Genomic DNA, 20,175 nt, shown 5'->3' with positions numbered 1-20,175 from the left:
GGCCCCACCTCCGAAGTCAGAATCTACATTCTAAAAAGATCACCAGGTAATTCAAATTTCCTTTTAAATTTGAGAAGCACTGCCCTGGAAAACTGATTTCACTGACAACTCATCCTAAGGAACACAGTTTTAAGTCCAACAGGATTTTGCACCTGACCAAAGAGAGGTCCTAGGAACTAAACGGAGATAAGCATGTCCCTGATTGTGTTCAGACTGGAAAAGTGAGTATGTCTGGCACTAGCACCATTGAAAGAAGCACAACAGCACTTGGGAATTCTCTCTAGTTCATGTTTATTAGTCTGCATAGTAACTTAGATCTTCCAAACACTGGGGTACCCCTCAGCCCCATCAGAACATAGGAATGCAAGTTAACTTATTTCAATGCCTGTTATAAAAAATGAATAACCCTTTAAAAAAATCTGATTTAACACATTTTTATTTCACTTTTTTCCATTTCTTTATAAAACAGTCATTTCCTCACTAGCAGCTCTCTCCCCTAAAGTGGGGGAGGGGGGGTAGAGGAGATTGGACACCTCCAAAGAAAAAGGGAAGGGGGAGAAGGGCCCAGGGTTACCTCCTGAGGTTCTTCTGGGCCTGTTTCAACAATGTGTCAAAGTCAAGAGAATCAAATTTGCTCTTTACAGGAGCAGGGTCAAAGTCTTCCCGGTTGGAGTCTATAAAAATAGAGACAGACATCAAGGTCTCTAACAACACATCCCTACCACAGGGTCCTCCAACAGCCAGCCTCCTCCCACCCCAATAATGGATGGAAATAATATCACCCTGGTTTTAATTAAAAAAACAAAACAAAGGAGCCCCATTTCTCCTCTCATCCCACCCCCAGGATCTTCGTGTGTCACATTCAGCATTAAGTTAGCTCCATGAAGGAGAGCCCCACTCTCAAAAAGGCTGGGAACCCTTCTGGGGACAGTATGAAGTATACCAAAGCTTCAGGGTATCTTCCACTCACCAAGATCGGAATAGCTTCTCTTGCAGAACTGCCTGCGGCCCCCAAAGCAGAGATCAAAGGGTTGTTCATCTGCCTGCCTCAGCTTGTGGCCACTCTCAATGGCTGCAAACGCCTCCTCAGCATAGCGGTAAGTGACGAAGCCATAGTTGTCACTGGTGAGGAAGATGAGGCAAGGCTAGGACGGCTATCTGGGCACATGCCATGGAAAAGAGGTACTTCCCAGGGTACAGAGAGGGACTGGGGTGGTTCTTCTCATTCCCCAATGGCCAACCTCTGATTGTGGGAGTGAAGCTATCATCCTACTTTGCCGAGCACACCAGAGCAAGGGGAAAGACCAACAAGCATCACAGTAGATGAATGGAAAGGAAAGGACATTCTGACCTTAGGGCCAAAGCTTACCCTTGGACACGGAAGTGGATAGTGCACTCCTCAATCTCTCCGAAAACAGAGAACCTCTGTTTCAGTTCTGACCTAGTCATGCGGCCAGGTATCTTCCCAATGAAGACCACTCTTCTCTCCTCCTATGTTGGAACAAGGAAAATTGATACTTTGTGACCCAGAGCTACCAGTGTAGAAGACACTCAAAGCTCATGGCCCAGGGGCAAGCCCCATTCTCCCAAGATCTGCGCCTCTACTCACTATTGCACGCTCTTTCTGCAGCACTCTCTGCCTTTGGTAATGGTCATGTGAACGGTAAGAGCCATACCTGACATGAGAAGAAGGAACCATCAGCCCCCAGACATTAGATACCTCAAGACTCAGAACTCTCAGGCACTTGCATCCCAGATGCACAGACTCCATAATCACATACTCACCGCCGCCTCCTGTCACTTCTCCGTCGGGGTGATGGGGAGCGGGACCGGCTTCTGGAACTGGATGAGGAAGATGAAGATGAGGAGGAAGATGAAGAGGAGGAGGAAGAAGAGCATCTTCGGGAACGCCCAGAGGAACTACAACTGGATCTGGAGGATAAAGGGGCAGGCGGGAATGCTGGGATCGGTGCAGAAATATTCTACCTACTTACCTCACCTTGGCCCCAGCCTTGCCTCCCTGTCAGGAAGCTCAGGCCCCAAAACAAAGCAGAGCAAAAGAGGTCTAGAAGAACTCCACAGATGACAAAACTGAGGCCCTCGTGAACTTTAGATGTATCTGGAATGTTTTAGAGTGTTTTGACACAAATCACAGATCATAGTTATTTTCAATCATGCAATTAAAAAAATATTTAACAAGTTGGTAAGAAGAAAAATAAACGGAGACTCAGAGATAAAGGGCTGTGCCCTAGGTCTTACAACTAGTTAGGGGTGCCAGGCCTAGGTCTCTGTGCTGTGACCATGGCATAAAAGGGAGGTGACTTGTTAGACCTGTAATAGAGATCATTTCTCAAGAGGTCATTCTGGTTCCAAAACCAGGAATTCTTCATGCAGTAAGCAGGAAAATTTGGGTCTGTTACTGAGAAAAAGGTACTGCCCGAAAATATATGAGGCCACAATAACAAAGGAATTGTCCAGACTCCATCCTCAAAGGATGATTAGAAGAACTGCCATCAACAACCTACTATCCCACCTTCCAACAGCCCACCAAGAAAAGAGCAGAAGTGAGAACTGATATAGTATGTGACAGATTAAACACAGGCAAGATCCAACCCTAATGGTCTCCCCAAGGCAGGGCTCAAGGAAGCAGGAGACCTCAGGGATACCCCAAACTCAAACATGGGATAGAAGCTATCTTCTCACAGCTTGCCTCCTTCAATAATTCAAGAAAGGGGGAGAAGACAAAAGCCAAGGACAGAAGTAGAAGCCTTAGAGTCTGAAAGTATCAAACTCAATGTGCAAAAGCTTTCAAAGTAAACTGGAGGAGAGGACAAGGACTTCTTACATGAAGAGGACCTAAGAGGCCATCAGAGCTCACCTTCGCCACCTCTTGTGTGGGGGGGAGAGGGACCTGGACCGGGACCGGGATGAGGAAGACGACGATGAAGAGGAAGATGCTTCGCTGGTCCGGTTGGACCCAGAGCTGACAGAACGGCTGCTGCGGCCCCGACAGCCCTGCCAGCCCCGGCTTGGGGGACTGGCTGACCTGCAGGCTTTTCGGTAACAGCGCACTGACCGCTGCTTGGCTGAGGGCTCTGGGGGAGTCTTAGTGTTCATGTCATTCCGGCAAGGCGAGGCCTCAGGGGACAGCAAGGCAGATGGGGCGAGGCAAGGAGCTGGGGGATCTGCCTGCTCACTGCTAGTCCTGTGATCGAGTGGCTCCTGTGAGGCAGCTGTGCGTGGGGGGAGGGGGATGACTGGGCCCAGAGACAAGACAGGTTTGATGGTGATGTCCTGATGGCGTTTGACGTTCCATCGGGAGCCCACCTCTGGAATGACTAAGGCAGGCATCTTTTTGGGGGGAGTCCTGCTCCGGACACAATAATCATGGTCCCCAGAGCCCACATGGACTGGACTAGGGCCATGGACCCCTTCTTGGAGGCGGGCTGCAGCTGGATGTTTGGCCTCTGTAACTCCTTCAGGCTTCAGGGTTCCCTCCTGGGCGGTAGACTTAGGAGATCTGGCTTTGGCCAGCAGTGAGACAGCAGCCAGGGGCTTCCATAATTGGTGGGGAGGGGTAGCTGGTGGGGTGAGCCCTGTGAGGGGAGGGAGGATGGAGATAGCAGGATGAGATCCGATTCTACACTTCTAAACACTACGTACATAGGCTCCACAGACCCCCACCTCATGTCACAAAGTAACCAACAATAGTCAACAGCCCAACTTCTCCCACTGTTGCAACTACTCCTTCCCCCAAGTTCCCTATCTTGGGGACAAAGCAATAGAAACCCAGCCAGCTAGGGTCCTCCTGAACCCCTCAACCTCTCACTGCCCAAACCTAGCTATGACCAGCTCCTGCCTGGTCCACCTCTCCATTCTTGGACCCAGCCCTCCCCCAGCACTGCCTGATTTCAGGGCTGCATCTTGTCTGGATTCATGTAATCATCTTCCAATAATCTCCTACCTCAGGCTTCACATCCATCTATCCTGTCTTCTACATTCCCACTAGAGGGAGCACCCTAAAATCAATTGCTTCCTCAATACACGAGATAAAGTCCAAACAACTTAACACAGCATTCAAAGTTCCTATAATCTGACCTCCTACTTACCACTTCAGCTTCATCTCTTGCTTAAGTTCTACCCACCATTCCCATCAGCCAAACCATCTAGCCAAACCAAACAACTCCCCCAAACGTACCAGGCTGGTTTTGTTTCTTCCGTTCACTCCAGCTGCTCCATCTCTCTAGAATGCCCCATCCCCTAAATCTATCTGATTGGTAATCTATCTCATTACCAATGAATCTATCCTATTGGTTTTCTCAAACCTCTGCTTCAAGGATTACACCTTCTATATATAACCTTCCCCTGACTGTCCCATCTCAGACCCCACTATAAACCACAAAGGCGGGGCGCCTGGGTGGCTCAGTGGTAAAAGCCTCTGCCTTCGGCTCAGGTTATGATCCCAGGGGCCTGGGATCAAGCCCCACATCCGGGCTGTCTGCTTAGCAGGGAACCTGCTTCCTCCTCTCTCTCTGCCTGCCTCTCTGCCTACTTGTGATCTCTGTCAAATAAATAAATAAAATTTAAAAAATAAATAAGCCACAAAGGCTTCTTTAACATCTTTAACATACAATCTCTCTGATCATTGGCTTATACATCTGCTCCCTGGACTATGAAAACCTCAACGATGAAGATCAAGATCTCTGTATTCCCAACATCTACACACACCCAGTGCAGGGCAGGCTCTATAAACATTTGCTGCATACTAATCAAAGGCAGAGTTCCCCACTCTGAACCCACCTGCCACGTTGGCCAGTTCTGGGGCTTGTAACCGGTCTAGGGGCCTCTTCTCCTGGGGAGTGTCAACGCTGCTGGCAGGGGGAAAAGGGAAAGCCTGGTTCATTGCCTCCTCAACATCTTGCATACCTGCTTTCCTTACAAAGGAATGGGAGAGGGGTGTATGCAGAGAAGGGGATACAAAAACTGCCCCTATTACTCTCCTCCAGCAGAACGGGCTCTTCGTGACTGAAATGTGGACTGGGTCTCAACTCCGCTCTGTTCAATTCTAGGAGGCAGGCTGGCTATGACCTTGAATAGCCCCCACTTCCTTTAAGCCAAGAACCTTGCCTACTTAGCTCAAAACAACCCAAAATCAATGTAGATGGGTGCCTGGCAGAACAGGATAGGGTAGCATGAACATGATAAATGAAAAAAGGCCTCTCAGTGCTGGAAGATTGGGGAACAAGGATGTCCAGGGTGCCTCCTTCAAGGAGTCAGGAGAGCCCTAGCCATGAACATCTTCCCCACTTGACCTTATACCATCGCCAGTGTTGAGCAAGCTTCAAGTCTGTTAAAGGAAAGAAATCCCCAAAGGCACAATTTGCCAGAAGATAAAAAGTACCTCCAGGACATTTGGAATCCCAGACTGGCATCAGCAGAGGATGGTACACATCCTCCTATCTCACCATCCAAGATAGTGTCCAATAGTGCTGGGCTCAGTGAGGCACAGGGTAACAGGGAGAGACTCTAAAGCTAACTGAAAGTCCCTGCAACACAGGCATCCAGTTGACAGTCCTGCAGCACCGGCGGGCTGCTGACCAAGAGCCGGAGGGTAACTCGCTTGTATGTCTCCATACTCACCCTGAGTTTCCTACAGCCAGGCTGTCAGCAGGAGCTGGGAGAGGGCATTCCTTTTTGGCTGCAAAGAAACCAAATTAGTTAAAAGGCCAACCAGATGTTCCAGACTGAGAAGGTGCAGAAGGGCTTGCTTTGAGGCCCAAAGAAGGAAAATCCACTTTACCTACATACTTCACTGGGCTCTCCCCCAGAGAGATCCACTGTCTTCTAGTAGGTACGCCAGTACTGTTTTTAATCACGTCTCTGCTCAGAGACATCTGTTAATTACTCACTGAATCTGAGACTAGAGCCCAAACTTCTAAGCCTAGCATGTAAGGTTCTACGAGACTTAACTTCCTGGACTCGTGGTCTATTTGTTCTACACTTATCATATTTTATATTTTTCTTGTACTATATACATACTTGTTACTAATTCAGGGGTTATTTCTGTTGTTTTCCTCCCCAATCATACCATAAGCTCCTTGAGAACAGGACACAATAACCTCACAGCACCTAGGGCCCTGCTTTGTACTGAGAAAGCTGAGCTATCCCTTGCCTTCCAAACACACCACACACCATCCTTCCTATACCTTGGCCTTTATTCCCACACACACACATCCTGTATTTCAAGGCCCAGCTTGAGAGCTACTATCCTCTACAAAAATGTCCCCAACCAACCCGACCCTCCTGGATCACCACATCCATTCACTCTTGATAGTTCTCGCCATGCTGTACTACCACCACCCTCTCCCTGGCTTAGGTTGCACTGCAGGGAACCTTATCTCCCCACTCCTTTCAGAATGAGATTAATTCTCTGAGACTGCCCTTCCACCACTCCCTTCCTTACATCTAAGTTAACTACAGGGCTGGACCCAAAGAAAACAGCAACAGAAAGGGGTTCAGCATAGCTACCCAGGCTCCTCACCTTCAGATTTCTCAAACTGCTCCAGTAGACTGGACAGGTCCGACGCCTCAATTCCTGCGGAAGCACAGAACACAGGATTGGAGATGGAAGTACCCAGGTCCTAGAATTCCATCACCTCACTTCTCCCTTTATGTTCCCCCTGTCCACTATACTAAGGAAACAAAGACAGCAACAGAAAGCAGGAAGGAATCAAACCAATCCAGAGCTCTGGAGAACACTCCAAACAAAACAAATGATCCTCCAAACAAATCCACAAAGCCCAGCCCCATGGAGGTGGTCTGTCCTGTTCTATATAGTATGCTCACCATCTAACCCCCATGCCCTTCACTCACATCAACAAACTGTGCAGCACTTACCAATTTCACTGATGAAAGCCTGTACCACGTCCTCAGGGCCTTGAGTACGTGGGGTAGGCAAGAAGGAGAGCTTCCTTAGACGGGCTGGGTGGACAGCAGGCAGCTTAGTTACAGTGCTCTGCTTTGATGGTGGTGTGGGTGTGGGTGTGGGAACAGCCTTGGTAACAGGAGAGGGGGGCTTCTCCCTGGACCTGGTCTCCTGGGTCTCAGGCTTTAGCCTCTCTGATACAGGCTCCTCAACAGCCGCACTCTCAGCAGACAGACATGGTGGAGCCTTGATCTGGGGGCTCTGTACTGGGGAGGACACCTTGTGTTTCAAATGGGGAGACGCAGGCACTGATTTGACCTCCACCTTGGTGGGCTCCACCTGTGGAGCTCCCTGACTAGCTGACCCAAGACTGAGGGGAGGAGCCACTGGCCCAGGAAGTACACTTTCAGAAGGGCCAGCTGGAATGCCACTGGGCTCCACCTTGGGTGGAGGAGCAGCTCTCCCAACAGATGCTAGAGGCAAGGGAGGTGGTGGCACAGTAGGCCAGAATGGAGGGTGTTGCAGCCCTGGGCCCCATCCCAAGGGCCCATAGGCACAGCTGGAGCTATAAGGTGGGATTGGGGCTGGAGGGGGTACCCAAGGCACATTGCAAGTGGGGGGCACAGCATAGGTGCCAGGAGTACCAGACACTAGGGGCACTGTTGGTGGGGGGGGCAGACAAGGATAGCCAGAAGGGGACACAGGGGGATAGCAAGGCCAGGGTGGTACAGGAGTATAGTGAGTATAGGGATCAGGTGGCACTGGGCCCATAGCCACTGGAAGACTGGGAGGCTGCAAGGGTGGTGGGGGCAGACTGGGGATCCCTTGCCTGGTTGTAGGAAGGGGCAGCATGGGAGTCATGCCTAGCCCACCTGGGGGAAAAGGCAAAGCAGTGGGCATTGTGGGCGGCATGGGCTGCACAGTAGGAAGTGGGGGTCTTGCTGGTAGTGGCAGCTCTTGGGATGGCAGCTGCTCTGTGGGAGTTGAAGCCATAGCTTTGCTTGCAGGTGGTTCAGGACTAGGAGAAGCAGGGCTGGGACCCACAGGCCCAGAGCAAGCCTCAGGAGGAACCTCAGGGCTTCTCTGCAAACCTGTCTTCTTGGATGGGGCTGGTGGGATGACAAGACAAGGGATGTCTGCTAGTCCTGTTGGGGTCTCTGGGAGACTGGGCCACTTCCCAGCTGGGGGCTGGGGACTTCTCTCTTCCGCCTCTGCTTGGCGCTGCTGCCTTCGTCGCCGGTACTCTGATAGGCTAAGAGGCCGAGGTCTGGCTTCCTGGGTTGTAGCACTGGTACCACTTTCTACCTTCAGAGGACCCACAACCTCCTGGACTTCAGGGATGATGGCCTTTAGGGAGTCCAAGGACTCTGAATCTGGAAGGATCTGGGGAGCTGGACTCCCCTGGACTGATGACATGGCACCACGTCTGGGATCAGAAGGCCTAGACTTAACTAGCACAGGATCAACAGGACCCAGGTCATTGGGAACAGAGTCAACTGGTGCTGAGCTCACTGGGACAGGGTCACCTGGTGGCAAGTCATCTGAGATGGGAACAACTACTGTAGAGTCAATTTCTGCTGAGTCAGCCAAGACTGGGTCAATCAGCACTGGGTCAGCTGGAAGAGGGTCCACCAGCTCTGAGTTTGCTGATTCATGGTCACCCAATGCAGGATCAACAGGTACAGGATCAGCTAGAACAGGATTAACTTCAGTGGGATTGGTTTCAACAGAATCAAGTGGCATGGGGTCTGTTTGAGCAGAGACATGGGTTGGAACAACATTGGCTTGGATGCTGTCAACAAGACTGGAGTAAAGGTCTAGAGGATCTTCTTTGTCAGGACTAGCTTGCCCAGCACTACTCTCCAAGTTCCCAGAGCTAGGTTCCTCCAAGGCAGCTGCCCAGGCCCGAGCCCAAGCCCGGGGCTTCCCTCTACTACGAGGAGGCCCAACCTCTCTTTGAAGTTCCTCCTGAGGCAAGTTTCCTGCCTGAGAGGTCACCTCTGTAGCCATGGTAGACTGTCCACGAGAAGCTGACCTCAATCTCCTGGCATAGCCTTCTGCACAGGCTGCTGGCTGCTCTTTGCTCTTCTTCTTCCTGCCCTTTCGAGCTCTCTGGGAGCTCAGCATTGTCTTGGCTTGTGGGTTCTGAGGCCCCTTGGGCATCACTGGCTCCATGACCTCCCTGGGCTCCAACAAGCAGACTGACTCCAGTTTTTCCTCTGGGTCCACTGACAACCCCTCTTTGTCAGGGCAGAGGTCTTCCTTGGGCACAGGAGCCTCTGTCTCCGACTCTAGCGTAGGCATGAGCAGCTTCAAAGCTGGACTGGCTTCTAGCGAGTCATCCAGGAGCACAGGCTGGGGCCCAGCAGGGATCTGCCGTACCACAACTGGAATCTCCAGGTCATTACCAGCTGTGGCTGCCTGGCCCACAATCTCTAGCACCACACAGTCCTCAGGCAGTGTCAAATCATCCGACTGCTCCTGAAGCTCATCCTCGAGTGATGTCAGCTGAGTGAGGCTGGGCAGGCAGTATGGATGCATGGCCCGCACCAGCTCACTCAAGGAGGAGATACTCTCATCACCAGCTGTCTGCACTGCCATCTCTGCTGCTGTAGTTTTATCTTCCTCCTCGGGGCAGGCCAGGTGCATAGGGAAGTCTGGGATACTGCTCACAGAGTTGTCGAGCTCCCCAGCAAGCAACTGGCCACTGAAGCTGGCCACCTCCTCCTCTTCTTCCCCATCGCTACGCTGCTGGGGAGGAGGGGACTGGCCCCGGCGGGCTCTTGATCTTGGGGGTCTCCAGCTAGGAAGCTTAGGGGATGAGGTCTCTAAGAAGGAAGGTGGAGAGAAGTCCCAAGGAGGATCTGAGAGAGACATCTCAACCTGTAGGAAACAGGAGAAGCTGCAGAAGTTTTCTCCGGGGATACATTTTTCTAGGCCTGTCCCCACACACTCCTCCCTCCTGGGAGTCTCTGAAGCTCCCTTGGTGAGGCTTACCCCACTCACTCTACTACTGCCTGTGCTGGGCCCCAATGGGTCAACTGGGGTGATGAGGTCACGTTCCGGGGGTGTCCGGGAAAGGGTGAGCAGCTTGTGTAGCTGAGAGGGAGGAAAAGACTTGAGATGAGTTCGTGCTTCACAACTATATGAGAAGGCCCACAATCGTGGCTCTATACTTTGCAGCAACCAACACCATCCCACCCCCCAATGGCAGTCCCACACTCACAGAGGAGCCCTCCCGAGGTGACACAAGCAGTTCTGAGTCAGGAATACTGTCAAACGGAGACAGGTTCTCGGAATCTGCATTGTCCAAAATTTCCGTCAGAGCTGTGAGCAGCGACACTTCATTCTGGTCCTCCAGAGATAACCTGCTCTGCTCCAGAAAGACAACAGGAAGGTTCCACCATCATCCCTAATGATCTACTGGCCGCTGAGAAGGAATGAATGCCAAGAGAAATAGTCTCCCAGGCTGAGTTCAGCTCAATTTCCCAGACAGATCTGAATGCCAGAACACATGGGCTCCAATCTCATTCACTGCCATCTCCCACCTCCCCAGTTCCAAGAGAGACCTGTCAGAATTGAGGCTAGGCTTATGTTTCATATACTCCCTCCACCCTCGGGGAAGATGTGGATGCTCAACAGACAACCCTTGGCTAGGCTGGAATTGGACTCAAAATAAACTGGAACTCTCTGGACATGTAAAATGGGGGCCCATGCAGGGGAAAAGGCCTTGCACTACTGTGCAAGCCTGCCAGGGCATCCTCACATTGGACATGGTCTAGCATCCTACAGCCCAACTCTCACTGAGAGACAAAAAACACACTTCAAGGACCTGGTTTGGGTATTCAGGAACCAAAATCCTGAGGAAACAGTACCACTGAGCCACAGCCTCAAATGCAAAGCTCCCACCTGAAGACATTTAAGCCCAGCCCCAGCTCACCTCCCCAAGGCTCCCAAAATCCTCGATGAGGGAGATTAGGGAGGCATCCATGTAGCTCTGCATGGTCCCCAGCAGTGTCTCATCCTGCAGTATCAGCTCCTCCATCTCCAGGTCTTTGTCCCTCAGGCAGGGGCCAAGCCGAGACAGACTGACAAAACCAGAATCATCCCCCTCCTCATGCAGCAGCACCTGGAGCAAACAGGATGGTCGTAAGGGCTGCAAGCTGTGTGACAGGTTCTCTAAACCAGGAGCTCCACCAATCGCCTCAGATTCAGCAGAAGCCCCACCAAAGCCAACCAAACCTCTGGACTTGCTGGGCAGAGAGAAGTACAACTCAACCCATGAGCCAAAGCACCAGCCAGGATGGCAATGTTCAAGGACCTTCTGGGCAAAAAAAAAGTTTGGACTGCATCCAGAAACAGTTGGATCCACAGATCATTAAACTAGAGAGTAAAAACATGAGAAAGATCAAAATTGTTGAGAAAAGTTGTCTGCTGGCAGTGGTAAAGGCAGACAGTCTGAAGGGTACACCAAAGGAGAGGTGGTCAGCAAGGAGGCAATTTCAGCTCCAACCACCGTATCTTCCTCAAGTCCCACTCAGGCCTTTCACCTCTGCTTAGTTCAAACTCAACCTTGTTCAAGACAACTCAGACTTCCCCAACCCATGCTGATCTCTCCTCATGGCCAGTCCAATTAGGTTTCTGTAGCACTCATTTTTCTGGCAATCATTATATTCTTTGTACCATACTAGCCTACATCCTTCTTGAAACTTGGAAGGATTTAAACTGTGCTTCTACTTCCTGATGATCTATGATGCCTGGCACAGTGTCTTATACAGAGTTGACATACACACTTAATTCACATTTTTTTTTAATTTTGAAGGCCCTACAATGTGCCACTCAACCTATCAGTGGTAGTCCCAAAGGAAAAGTTCCCCACCTCAACCATGTGAGCACAAAAGAGAAAACCTGATTCGCTGATTCAGTACACAGAAAAGTCCCACCCCACTACTTGCCTGAAAACTAGCAACATCTTCAGCCTTGACAGGCAGGGCGCCACCCGCCCAGGCCTGTCAAGAGCGTGGGCGTGGGCAGGGCCAGAAGTAGCTAGAAAGGGGCTGGCAAGGCCAGAGGCCAGAACCAGGGGTATCTCCACTATAGGAAACAGATGATGAAGGCCAAAGAACAGGAATAAACAAGGACAAGCTAATTGCCATCCCCTTCTGCAACTCTGTACCTCTTCCAAGGTGGGGGAGGGGGGGCAACAGATGTGACTATACCCCCCTACCCATCCTCCTAACCAAGCTGAGGAGTTAGTTCCAATGCCCAGAGAGAGGAAAGGCTAGATACATTTTAGGAGGCCAGCTCCAGAGAGGAAGTGAAAGGTGGTGAGTTTTAGGCACTAACTCCTCCCAAGCCTTCACAATCCTGTAATTACAACCAGCAGTTGAATAGCACCTAGCTCAGCAAACACTCCTGCGTGAGCAAGGACGCTGCATCTCAACTTGCCCTGCCACCTACCTGACCCAGCCACTAGGCCAGAATCTTAAAACAATGCCCAGCTCTGGGACCCACTCACCACTCCCATTAGACAGGTACTGGAGCCCCAATCAGAGATACCCCCTCTCTTCCCCTTACATCGCCTATCCCTCAATCCCCAAAGAGCACAGCACTCAGACTACCAAAATCATCTAGGGGCTGAACCCAGGCTAAAAGCCAGTCACCAGCATCCCTAACTTCAGCAACGTCCCAACTGGCTCTCTCACACGCAGTCTTGTCCCTACAGGGTTCAAAACCAACTGCAAACTATTAAGAACACACATCTGATCACTTTTTAAGGATCTCCCTAAACCCCTCCAATGGCATCTTACTGCTCTTAGCACTAGATTTAAACTCCTTAATATGACTTACAGTCTTCCCCACCAGGCTCCTCTGCTCCAGTATGTGTTCTCTCTTACCACTGGAACTCTCTCTCTATGCAACAGACATACAGGTCTCTCCATTTCTTCACTAAGCCACGTTCTCTCCCACTTCAAGGCCTTCCTATACTATTTCCTCTGATGAAAGCTTTCCTCCCCCACAACACACAGCCTTCAAGTCTCAACTTAAAATGTCCTTTCCCAGACATTATACAAGCCCAAATATGTTGCACTTTCCTTTTGTCCCACTCATCATTTATTATGTCTATCCCAATAAAACCATATGAGCCTAGAGAACAGGCACTATGTGTTTAACCCAGGATCCCTTATGTCTGAACATAGTATCTCAGTAAATATTGGTTGACTGACTAGCTTCCACATATCCACCTTGCTTAGGGGGGAGGTGAGAGAAGAAACAATCTCTCCACGAGACCCTCTCCAACCCCAGATGACCACCTAAATTGGATTACAGCTGGGCCATGGGTCCTTCCTGCCTCTCCCCTAAAAGGTAAGCAGCTCCCAAGCTAGGGCTTCAGAAGCAAGGGCCTGGACTGGTCTGCTGGAACTAACATTACCTGGTAGCCTGCAGCCCAATTCCCACCTAGAACCAAAACCAAGCCCAAGCTAAACAAAACACCCAAAAGCTTTCAAGGACTCAGCTTAATTGCTTAAGAGATAACAGTTCAGACTAAGTCCTGCCCACCATTCTAGGTGGCAACTTTTAAGAAGCCCTCTGCTGAGAAGTGAGATAACACTTTCTAAGTATGGAGAAATGAAGACCAAGGAAACAGAATCTGACAGAAGAAGCCCATCCAATAAATGTTCAACTAGTGTTGAATAGTTTTTTTTTTTTTAAAGATTTTATTTATTTATTTGACAGAGAGAGATCACAAGTAGACAGAGAGGGAGGCAGAGAGAGAGAGAGGGAAGCAGGCTCCCTGCTGAGCAGAGAGCCCGATGGGGGACTCGATCGCAGGACCCTGAGATCATGACCTGAGCCGAAGGCAGCGGCTTAACCCACTGAGCCACCCAGGCGCCCAGTGTTGAATAGTTCTTAAATCACCTCCAATTTTTCCCATCCCCAGCAAAATTCCAAAGAGCTTTAAATACAGATTACCTCAATTTTTATGTGTCAGTTCACAGAAGCAAGCCTTACCTGCTTCCTCAAAAGAAAGGCTGAAGGAAAAACGGAAGGAGAAAGGATTCTTTCCCTTACTTAGACTTGTCCCATGTGTACGTTGACACTCCCCGCGCACCTTGAATCACGAATGAGCCAGGTCCGCAGGCAACCAAAACGCCAGTGCCCATGACTCACAAGCCACCATAAGCCGGTCAGACAGAAGCCACCACAAGCTTACTCCACAACCCTTTAACCTCAGCCTTCTGCCCTCCCCAACACACTCCACCATCCGCAGGAAACTGACTCCCCGCACATCTGGGAGGTTCTTCACCGTTCGCTGTCAAGGTGCCGTGGACCAATGCAGGAGAAAAAAAACTACTCCAACACCCCGGGCAAAGTTGACTCTACCAGCCCCTACCTTCCTTCCCGGCCAGAGGCCCCCAACCGGGTCGGAGATGGCGGGACCGGGTGAGACACACCCAGTTCCCAGCAGTGCGGCTCCAACGCCGATACGAGATGCCGGGCAGCCTGGAGCGGGAGCCACGTGGACAAACCCTCCCCGCCCCCACGTGGACCCGCGGCCACCCCCCCCCCCAACCAGAAGCCCAGCCCACGTGGGTGCCAGAGCCGCCTAGAGGGGGAGGGGAAGCCGACAAGTTCTCCCGGGAAAACTGCTCCCCCCACCCCACGTGGCTTCGAAAAGGCACTGCAGCGCGGTGCTAGGAGCACCCCCATTCGGCATCCTTAGAGAGAGGTTTTAACCCTGGATTCCAAGTCCCAATCTCTGACCCGCAGAACGGGCCATGTTTCCAACACCCGGCTATGACCCTCCGGCGTTCCGAAGAAATGGCTGCGGGGACCCCCGTCTCTGCCTGCGTCCTTCCAGCGAACAGCCCAGGTCCGTTTGGCCCAACCCGTCTCCCGCAGCCAGCCGGCATCGCCTCCCAAGCGCTTCCTCCCTTTCCTGTGGCGTCCACGTGTCACCGCCCGGCACACGCCGTTTTGCTGCCAGCCGCGGGCCGCCCGCCAGCCTCTCACCTGCTCCCCGCCACTCACAGAGCCCACAGTCCCATACGGCGTTTGGCTCCGACTCCCCCAACTGCTGCCGCGGACTCCACCGCCGGGGTCAGGTCCGGGGCCCCCACTCAGAGACGGCGCGACTCCGTCTCCCCGTCCCCGGCGCGCCGCCATCTTGGCCCCTGAACACCCAGCGCAGCTCTGGTCGCCGGCGCCGCCTCGCCCAGCAGATTGTGGGAAGGGAACTACAATTCCCGGAAGACACTGCAAAACTACGGATCCCAAAAGGCCCTGCGGCGAGACCCACTCCCACCTGGGAAGAGGGCTCTGACTTCGCAAGGGACCCTGGGAATAGTAGTTGCTTTAAGTGGTACCTCAATGGCACGTGCTACAGTAATATCGTCATGCTCAGTTTTGTGTTCTGTGGGTTGGGGAGCGTGCGGCAATAAAGGGAGCGTTAGCATTTACACATCTCTTTATTTTCCTAATTTGTCCAACTGTCCAAACGCCTTCTTTATCTGACATTCTATAGTGCGGTACTTTCCTTTTACGACGTAGCCCAAGTGCACCTATGCTTTGAATCAGCACCCCCTAGTGGGCACCCGCACCCAGGAGCTAACTTTCACCTAATCTCTTACTGCGCCACTACCGCTAGTTTAATCTTTTGTTGTTGTTATAGTTTAATCTTCCTTTATTTCTCGTTTCATTAGGAAATATTTAATATACACCACTGTGTAAGTTTAAGGCATGTAACATGATTGTTTGATTTGCAAATACTGTGAAACGATTAGCACCATAGATAGGTTCGGCTAACCCATCTTCTCACACAGGTAAATTTTTTTCTCCTTGTGATGAGATTTGCTCTTTAACAACTTTCCTGTATATATCAGACAGCAGTATTAGCTATGTAATATTGCACATTACCTATCTAATACTAAGTTATCTTATAAATGGAAGTTTGTAGAGCTTAATCTTAAAATACATTCTTGGGGTCTCTCTGGGCTACTCAGAAACCTACATTGACACCTCATTACCAAAGGTATTTCCTGCTGCTGCACATTATCTTGCTGTCCTACAAAGACAATTGATGTTCTCCTGCGTTTGTTTTTCTGTTTGGAATATTCGAACTTGGAAACATCTTTCATGCCCTCTTTTATCCAGGAAAACTTTCTGATTGTCCCAACCAACCATGATCCCTCGCTATATTTCCACAGTCCATCACTATCACTGCTAGTCATTCATTTGCCTTTTAGAAGCTCATTCTTACTGTTTCCTTATTTTTTAAAAAGTTTTCTAGGGCACCTGGGTGGCTCAGTTGGTTAAACGACTGCCTTTGGCTCAGGTCATGATCCTGGAGTCCTGGGATGGAGTCCTGAATCAGACTCCCTGCTCAGCAAGGAGTCTGCTTCTCCGGCTGACCTCTCTCTTCTCGTGCTCTCTGTCTCTCTCTCAAATAAGTAAATAAAATCTTAAAAAAAAAAAGGGGCGCCTGGGTGGCTCAGTGGGTTAAAGCCTCTGCCTGGGATCAGGGGCCTGGGATCAAGCCCTACTCTGCTCATCAGGGAGCCTGCTTCCTCCTCTCTCTCTGCCTGCCTCTCTGTCTACTTGTGATCTGTCTGCCAAATAAATAAAGTTTTCTATTAAAAAAAGTTTAAAAATCTTTTCAATGATGCTGAAGAGGGTGGTGCCGTCCGTTAAGCATCTGACTCTTTAGTTTCAGCTCAGGTCATGATCTCGGGATCCAGAGATCTAGCCCCAGTTGCGCTGGCACTCAGGGTAGAGTCTGCTTAAGTTTCTCTCCCCCCTTCCCTATGCCCCTCCCTTTCCCCCAGCGTGCCCATGCTCTCGCTGTTGCTGTCGCTCTCGCTCTCAAATAAATAAATGTAAAAAAAAAAATCAAATAGCACAAAACCATAATATATATATATATTACACATTATATGTATAATAAAATATAAATATAAAAACCAAATAGCACAAAGCTATGCATATATATATATACACATATATGTGTACATGTGTGTATATATATATATATGGCGCAAAACTATATAGAAAATGTTCTTGGCCTGCAAATTCCAGTTCTACTCCATAAATTTAATCCTTGTCGCTTTCTGGTGTGTTTTCATCCACACTTTCTGTATGCATGTAAAAATATATAGTGAAAGTTTGAGTTCTGCATTGGGTGTAAATATTACTTAAAAATAAAAAATAAAAAAAAATCAGGAAGGCTGGCTCAGTCGCTTAAGTTCCTGCCTTCAGCTCAGATCATGATCCCAGGTCCTGGGATTGAGTCCTGCATAGGGCTCCTTGCTCCTTGCTCAGCAGGGAGCCTGCCTCTCCCTCTACTTGTTGCTTCCCATTTGTGCTTGCGCACTCTCTCTCTCTCTCTCTCTGACAAATAAATAAATAATCATTTTTAAAAAGTGCCTGGGTGGCTCAGTGGGTTAAAGCCTCTGCCTTCAGCTCAGGACATGATCCCAGAGTACTGGCATGGAGCCCCACATCGGGCTCTCTACTCAGCGGGGAGCTTGCTTCCCTCTCTTTCTCTCTGCCTGCCTTTCAAATTTTTCACTATTACAGATTAAGTTACAGTGAACATTCTTGTACACGTGTACATGTATCTTCACCCATCTGTACATTCTGTCTATGGAATAGTTTTCTTCCAAAGAGATTGCTGAGTTAAAGAAGGTATACAATTGAAATTTCAGCGGATAATGCCAAACTGCTCTTTAAGAAGGTTATATCAACATACATTCTCACAAACACACAAAAAAATTCATGAAAGGAAAGGACCTCTGTTAAGGACTGAATTGTAACCCTCCTCCTCATCCAGGCAAAATTTATATGGTGAAGGGCTCCAGCCCCAATATGAGTATATTTGGAGATACAGCTTTTATGGAGGTAATTAAATTTAATGACATCATAAAGATGGGAGCCTAATCCAATAGGACTGGTATTAGAAAAGAGAGACCTGCAAGCCAGGGAAAGAGGTCTCACCAGAAACCAGCTCTTCGAGTACCTTGATCTTGAACTTCCAGCCTCTAAAGCTATGAGAAAATAATTTTCTGTTGTTTAGGCCACTTAGTCTATGGTATTCTGTTACGGCAGCCCGTGTAAATTAATACAACCTCCTTTTATTTTCTTAATATTTCAAGTGTATTAGTTTTGTCTTTCCAAATGGGCTTTAAAAGCCACAAATTCAGAAACTGAATCTGTTCACCATTTTTTCATAAAATTGTCAAATGAGAGAAACACTAAATTTTATTTCCAAGAATTTAGAAATAATTTGTCTATGAGAAATCATTAAGAACCAATACAGGATGGCACAATTGTTCCTCTATGGAAGAAACATATCCTTTTTTTCCCTCCAAAAAGGGATTTTTTTAAAAGATTTTATTTATTATTTGAAAGACAGAAATCACAAGTAGGCAGAGAGGCAGGCAGAAAGGGGGGTGGGGAAGCAGGTTCCCCACTGAGCGGGGAGCCCCATGCAGGGAGCAATCCCAGGACCCTGGGATCATAACCTGAGTCACCCAGGCGCCCCCCTTCCAAAAAGTGATTTTATTATAGCACTGGGACAGGACCCATGGGCAGAAAAAGCAGCCTGGAAGAAACAAATTCTAAGAGATGCCCTATAAATATTGGGTGATTTGGGCTCTAATTATGGTCATATGGTCTGGTGATAGGGCTTTGGGAAGAACATTAATGTTAAAGCAGAAAACTGTGCCATTTTGTTTTTTCATCTTCCGATGAAACAGTCTATTCTCATAAGTATGTCTGCATGGAATCTACTCAACAAGATAAGAATATATAGGGGCAAAAAAAAAAAAGAATATATAGGGGCACCTGAGTGACTCAGTTGGTTAAGCATCCAACTCTTGATTTCATCTCAGGTCACAATCTGAGGGTCCTGGGACCAGTCCAGCATAAGGTTCCTTGCTCAGCAGGGAGCCTGCTTCTTCCTCTCCCTCTGCCTCCTGCTCCCCCTGCTTGTGCTCTCTCTCTTTCTCTCTCTGTCAAATAAATAAATAAAATCTTTTTTTAAAAAGTGGGGGTGGTGTCTGGGTGGCTCAGTCATTAAGCATCTGTCTTTAGTTCAGGTCATGATCCCAGGGTCCTGGGATTAAGCCCCATGTTGGGTTCCCTGCTCATCAGGAAGCCTGCTGCTCCCGCTCCCACTGTGCTCCCCTGCTTGTGCTTTCTCTGTGTGTGTGTCAAATAAGTAAATAAAAAATATATATATAAAAAAAGGTAAGAATCTATCTTTGGATCTCCAGTGCCGCCCAGACAAGTGTGTCATGGTTTCTTGTCTCCTTGCAGGTCCATTTCTTCCTTTCTTATTTTTTTTAAAGATTTTATTTTTCAGGGGCGCCTGGGTGGCTCAGTGGGTTAAAGCCTCTGCCTTTAGCTCAGGTCATGATCCCAGGGTCCTGGAATTGAGCCCCACTTCGGGTTCTCTGCTCAGCAGGGAGCCTGCTTCCCCCTCTCTCTCTCTGCCTGCCTCTCTGCCTACTTGTGATCTCTGTTTGTCAAGTAAATAAATATAATCTTTAAAAAAAAAGATTTCATTTTTCAGTAATCTCTACACACAACATGGGGCTTGAAATCACAACCCTGAGATCAAGAGTCACATGGTCCACCAACTGAGCCAGTCAGGTGCCTGGCAGGTGCATTTCTTTTGTTTCCCTCCCTCCCTCCTTCTTTCTTTCTTTCTCTCTCTCTTTCTTTCTTTGGTGATTTTATTTATTTGACAGAGAGGCAGAGCCAGAGGGAGAGCGAGCACAAGCAGGGGGAGCCGGAGAGGGAGAAGCAGTCTCCTCGCTGAGCAGGGAGCCCAATGCAGGACTTGATCCCAGACCTGAGCTGAAGGCAGATGCTTAACCGACTAAGTCACCCAGGCACCCCTGGCAGGTGCATTTCCAAGAGCCATAAAGGAAAACCTCAGAGGTACCTGCCTGCCTGGCTCAGCTGGTAGAGCATTCAACTCCTGATCTCAGCATTGTGCATTCGAGCTCCACATTGGACATAGACATTAATTAAAAAAAAATTTTTTTTTAGTGGCACCTGGGTGGCTCAGTGGGTTAAGCCTCTGCCTTCGGCTCAGGTCATAATTTCAGGGTACTGGAACCAAGCCCCACGTCGGGCTCCCTGCTCGGCGGGGAGGCTGCTTCCCCCCCCCCAACTTTCTGTCTGCCTACTTGTGATCTCACTCTCTCTCTCTGTCAAATAAATAAATAAAATCTTTTAAAAAA

The 20,175-nt window shown here is 49.4% G+C and overlaps 1 protein-coding gene across 7 annotated transcripts; it reads right to left on the bottom strand.

Moving 5' to 3' along the window:
• Positions 1 to 280: 280 nt before the first annotated feature.
• On the bottom strand, positions 281 to 15,094 carry PPRC1 (PPARG related coactivator 1). 7 transcript variants are annotated; one of them, XM_046027263.1, is made up of 14 exons: positions 14,666 to 15,094; positions 10,866 to 11,054; positions 10,152 to 10,298; positions 9,923 to 10,024; positions 6,898 to 9,808; positions 6,542 to 6,595; positions 5,641 to 5,698; positions 4,801 to 4,871; positions 2,879 to 3,596; positions 1,786 to 1,932; positions 1,610 to 1,676; positions 1,370 to 1,491; positions 971 to 1,122; positions 281 to 674 (listed from the first exon to the last, which is right to left on the bottom strand). In XM_046027263.1, the coding sequence occupies exons 1-14, from the start codon at positions 15,092 to 15,094 to the stop codon at positions 571 to 573; spliced, it is 5,271 nt and encodes a 1,756-aa protein (XP_045883219.1). In that variant the 3' UTR covers positions 281 to 570. The 7 variants fall into 7 exon arrangements, with proteins under 7 accessions (XP_045883219.1, XP_045883220.1, XP_045883221.1 ...); XM_046027264.1 differs by having other exon boundaries at positions 4,801 to 4,868; XM_046027265.1 differs by having other exon boundaries at positions 9,932 to 10,024.
• Between the last annotated feature and the right edge of the window lie 5,081 nt (positions 15,095 to 20,175).

The sequence above is a fragment of the Meles meles genome, chromosome 13 (assembly GCF_922984935.1).
Source record: "Meles meles chromosome 13, mMelMel3.1 paternal haplotype, whole genome shotgun sequence".
Taxonomy (NCBI): Eukaryota; Metazoa; Chordata; class Mammalia; order Carnivora; family Mustelidae; genus Meles; species Meles meles.
This window is presented reverse-complemented; position numbering and strand designations above follow the sequence as displayed.

Coding starts and splice junctions, on each gene's coding strand:
- PPRC1 (XM_046027263.1), bottom strand. CDS start 15,094: ATGGCGGCGCGCCGGGGACGGGGAGACGGAGTCGCGCCGTCTCTGAGT. Junction 3,597..4,800: donor AGAACTGGCCAACGTGGCAG/GTGGGTTCAGAG, acceptor CTCCCCTCACAG/GGCTCACCCCACCAGCTACC. Junction 1,123..1,369: donor ATCCACTTCCGTGTCCAAGG/GTAAGCTTTGGC, acceptor CTTCCTCACCAG/TGACAACTATGGCTTCGTCA.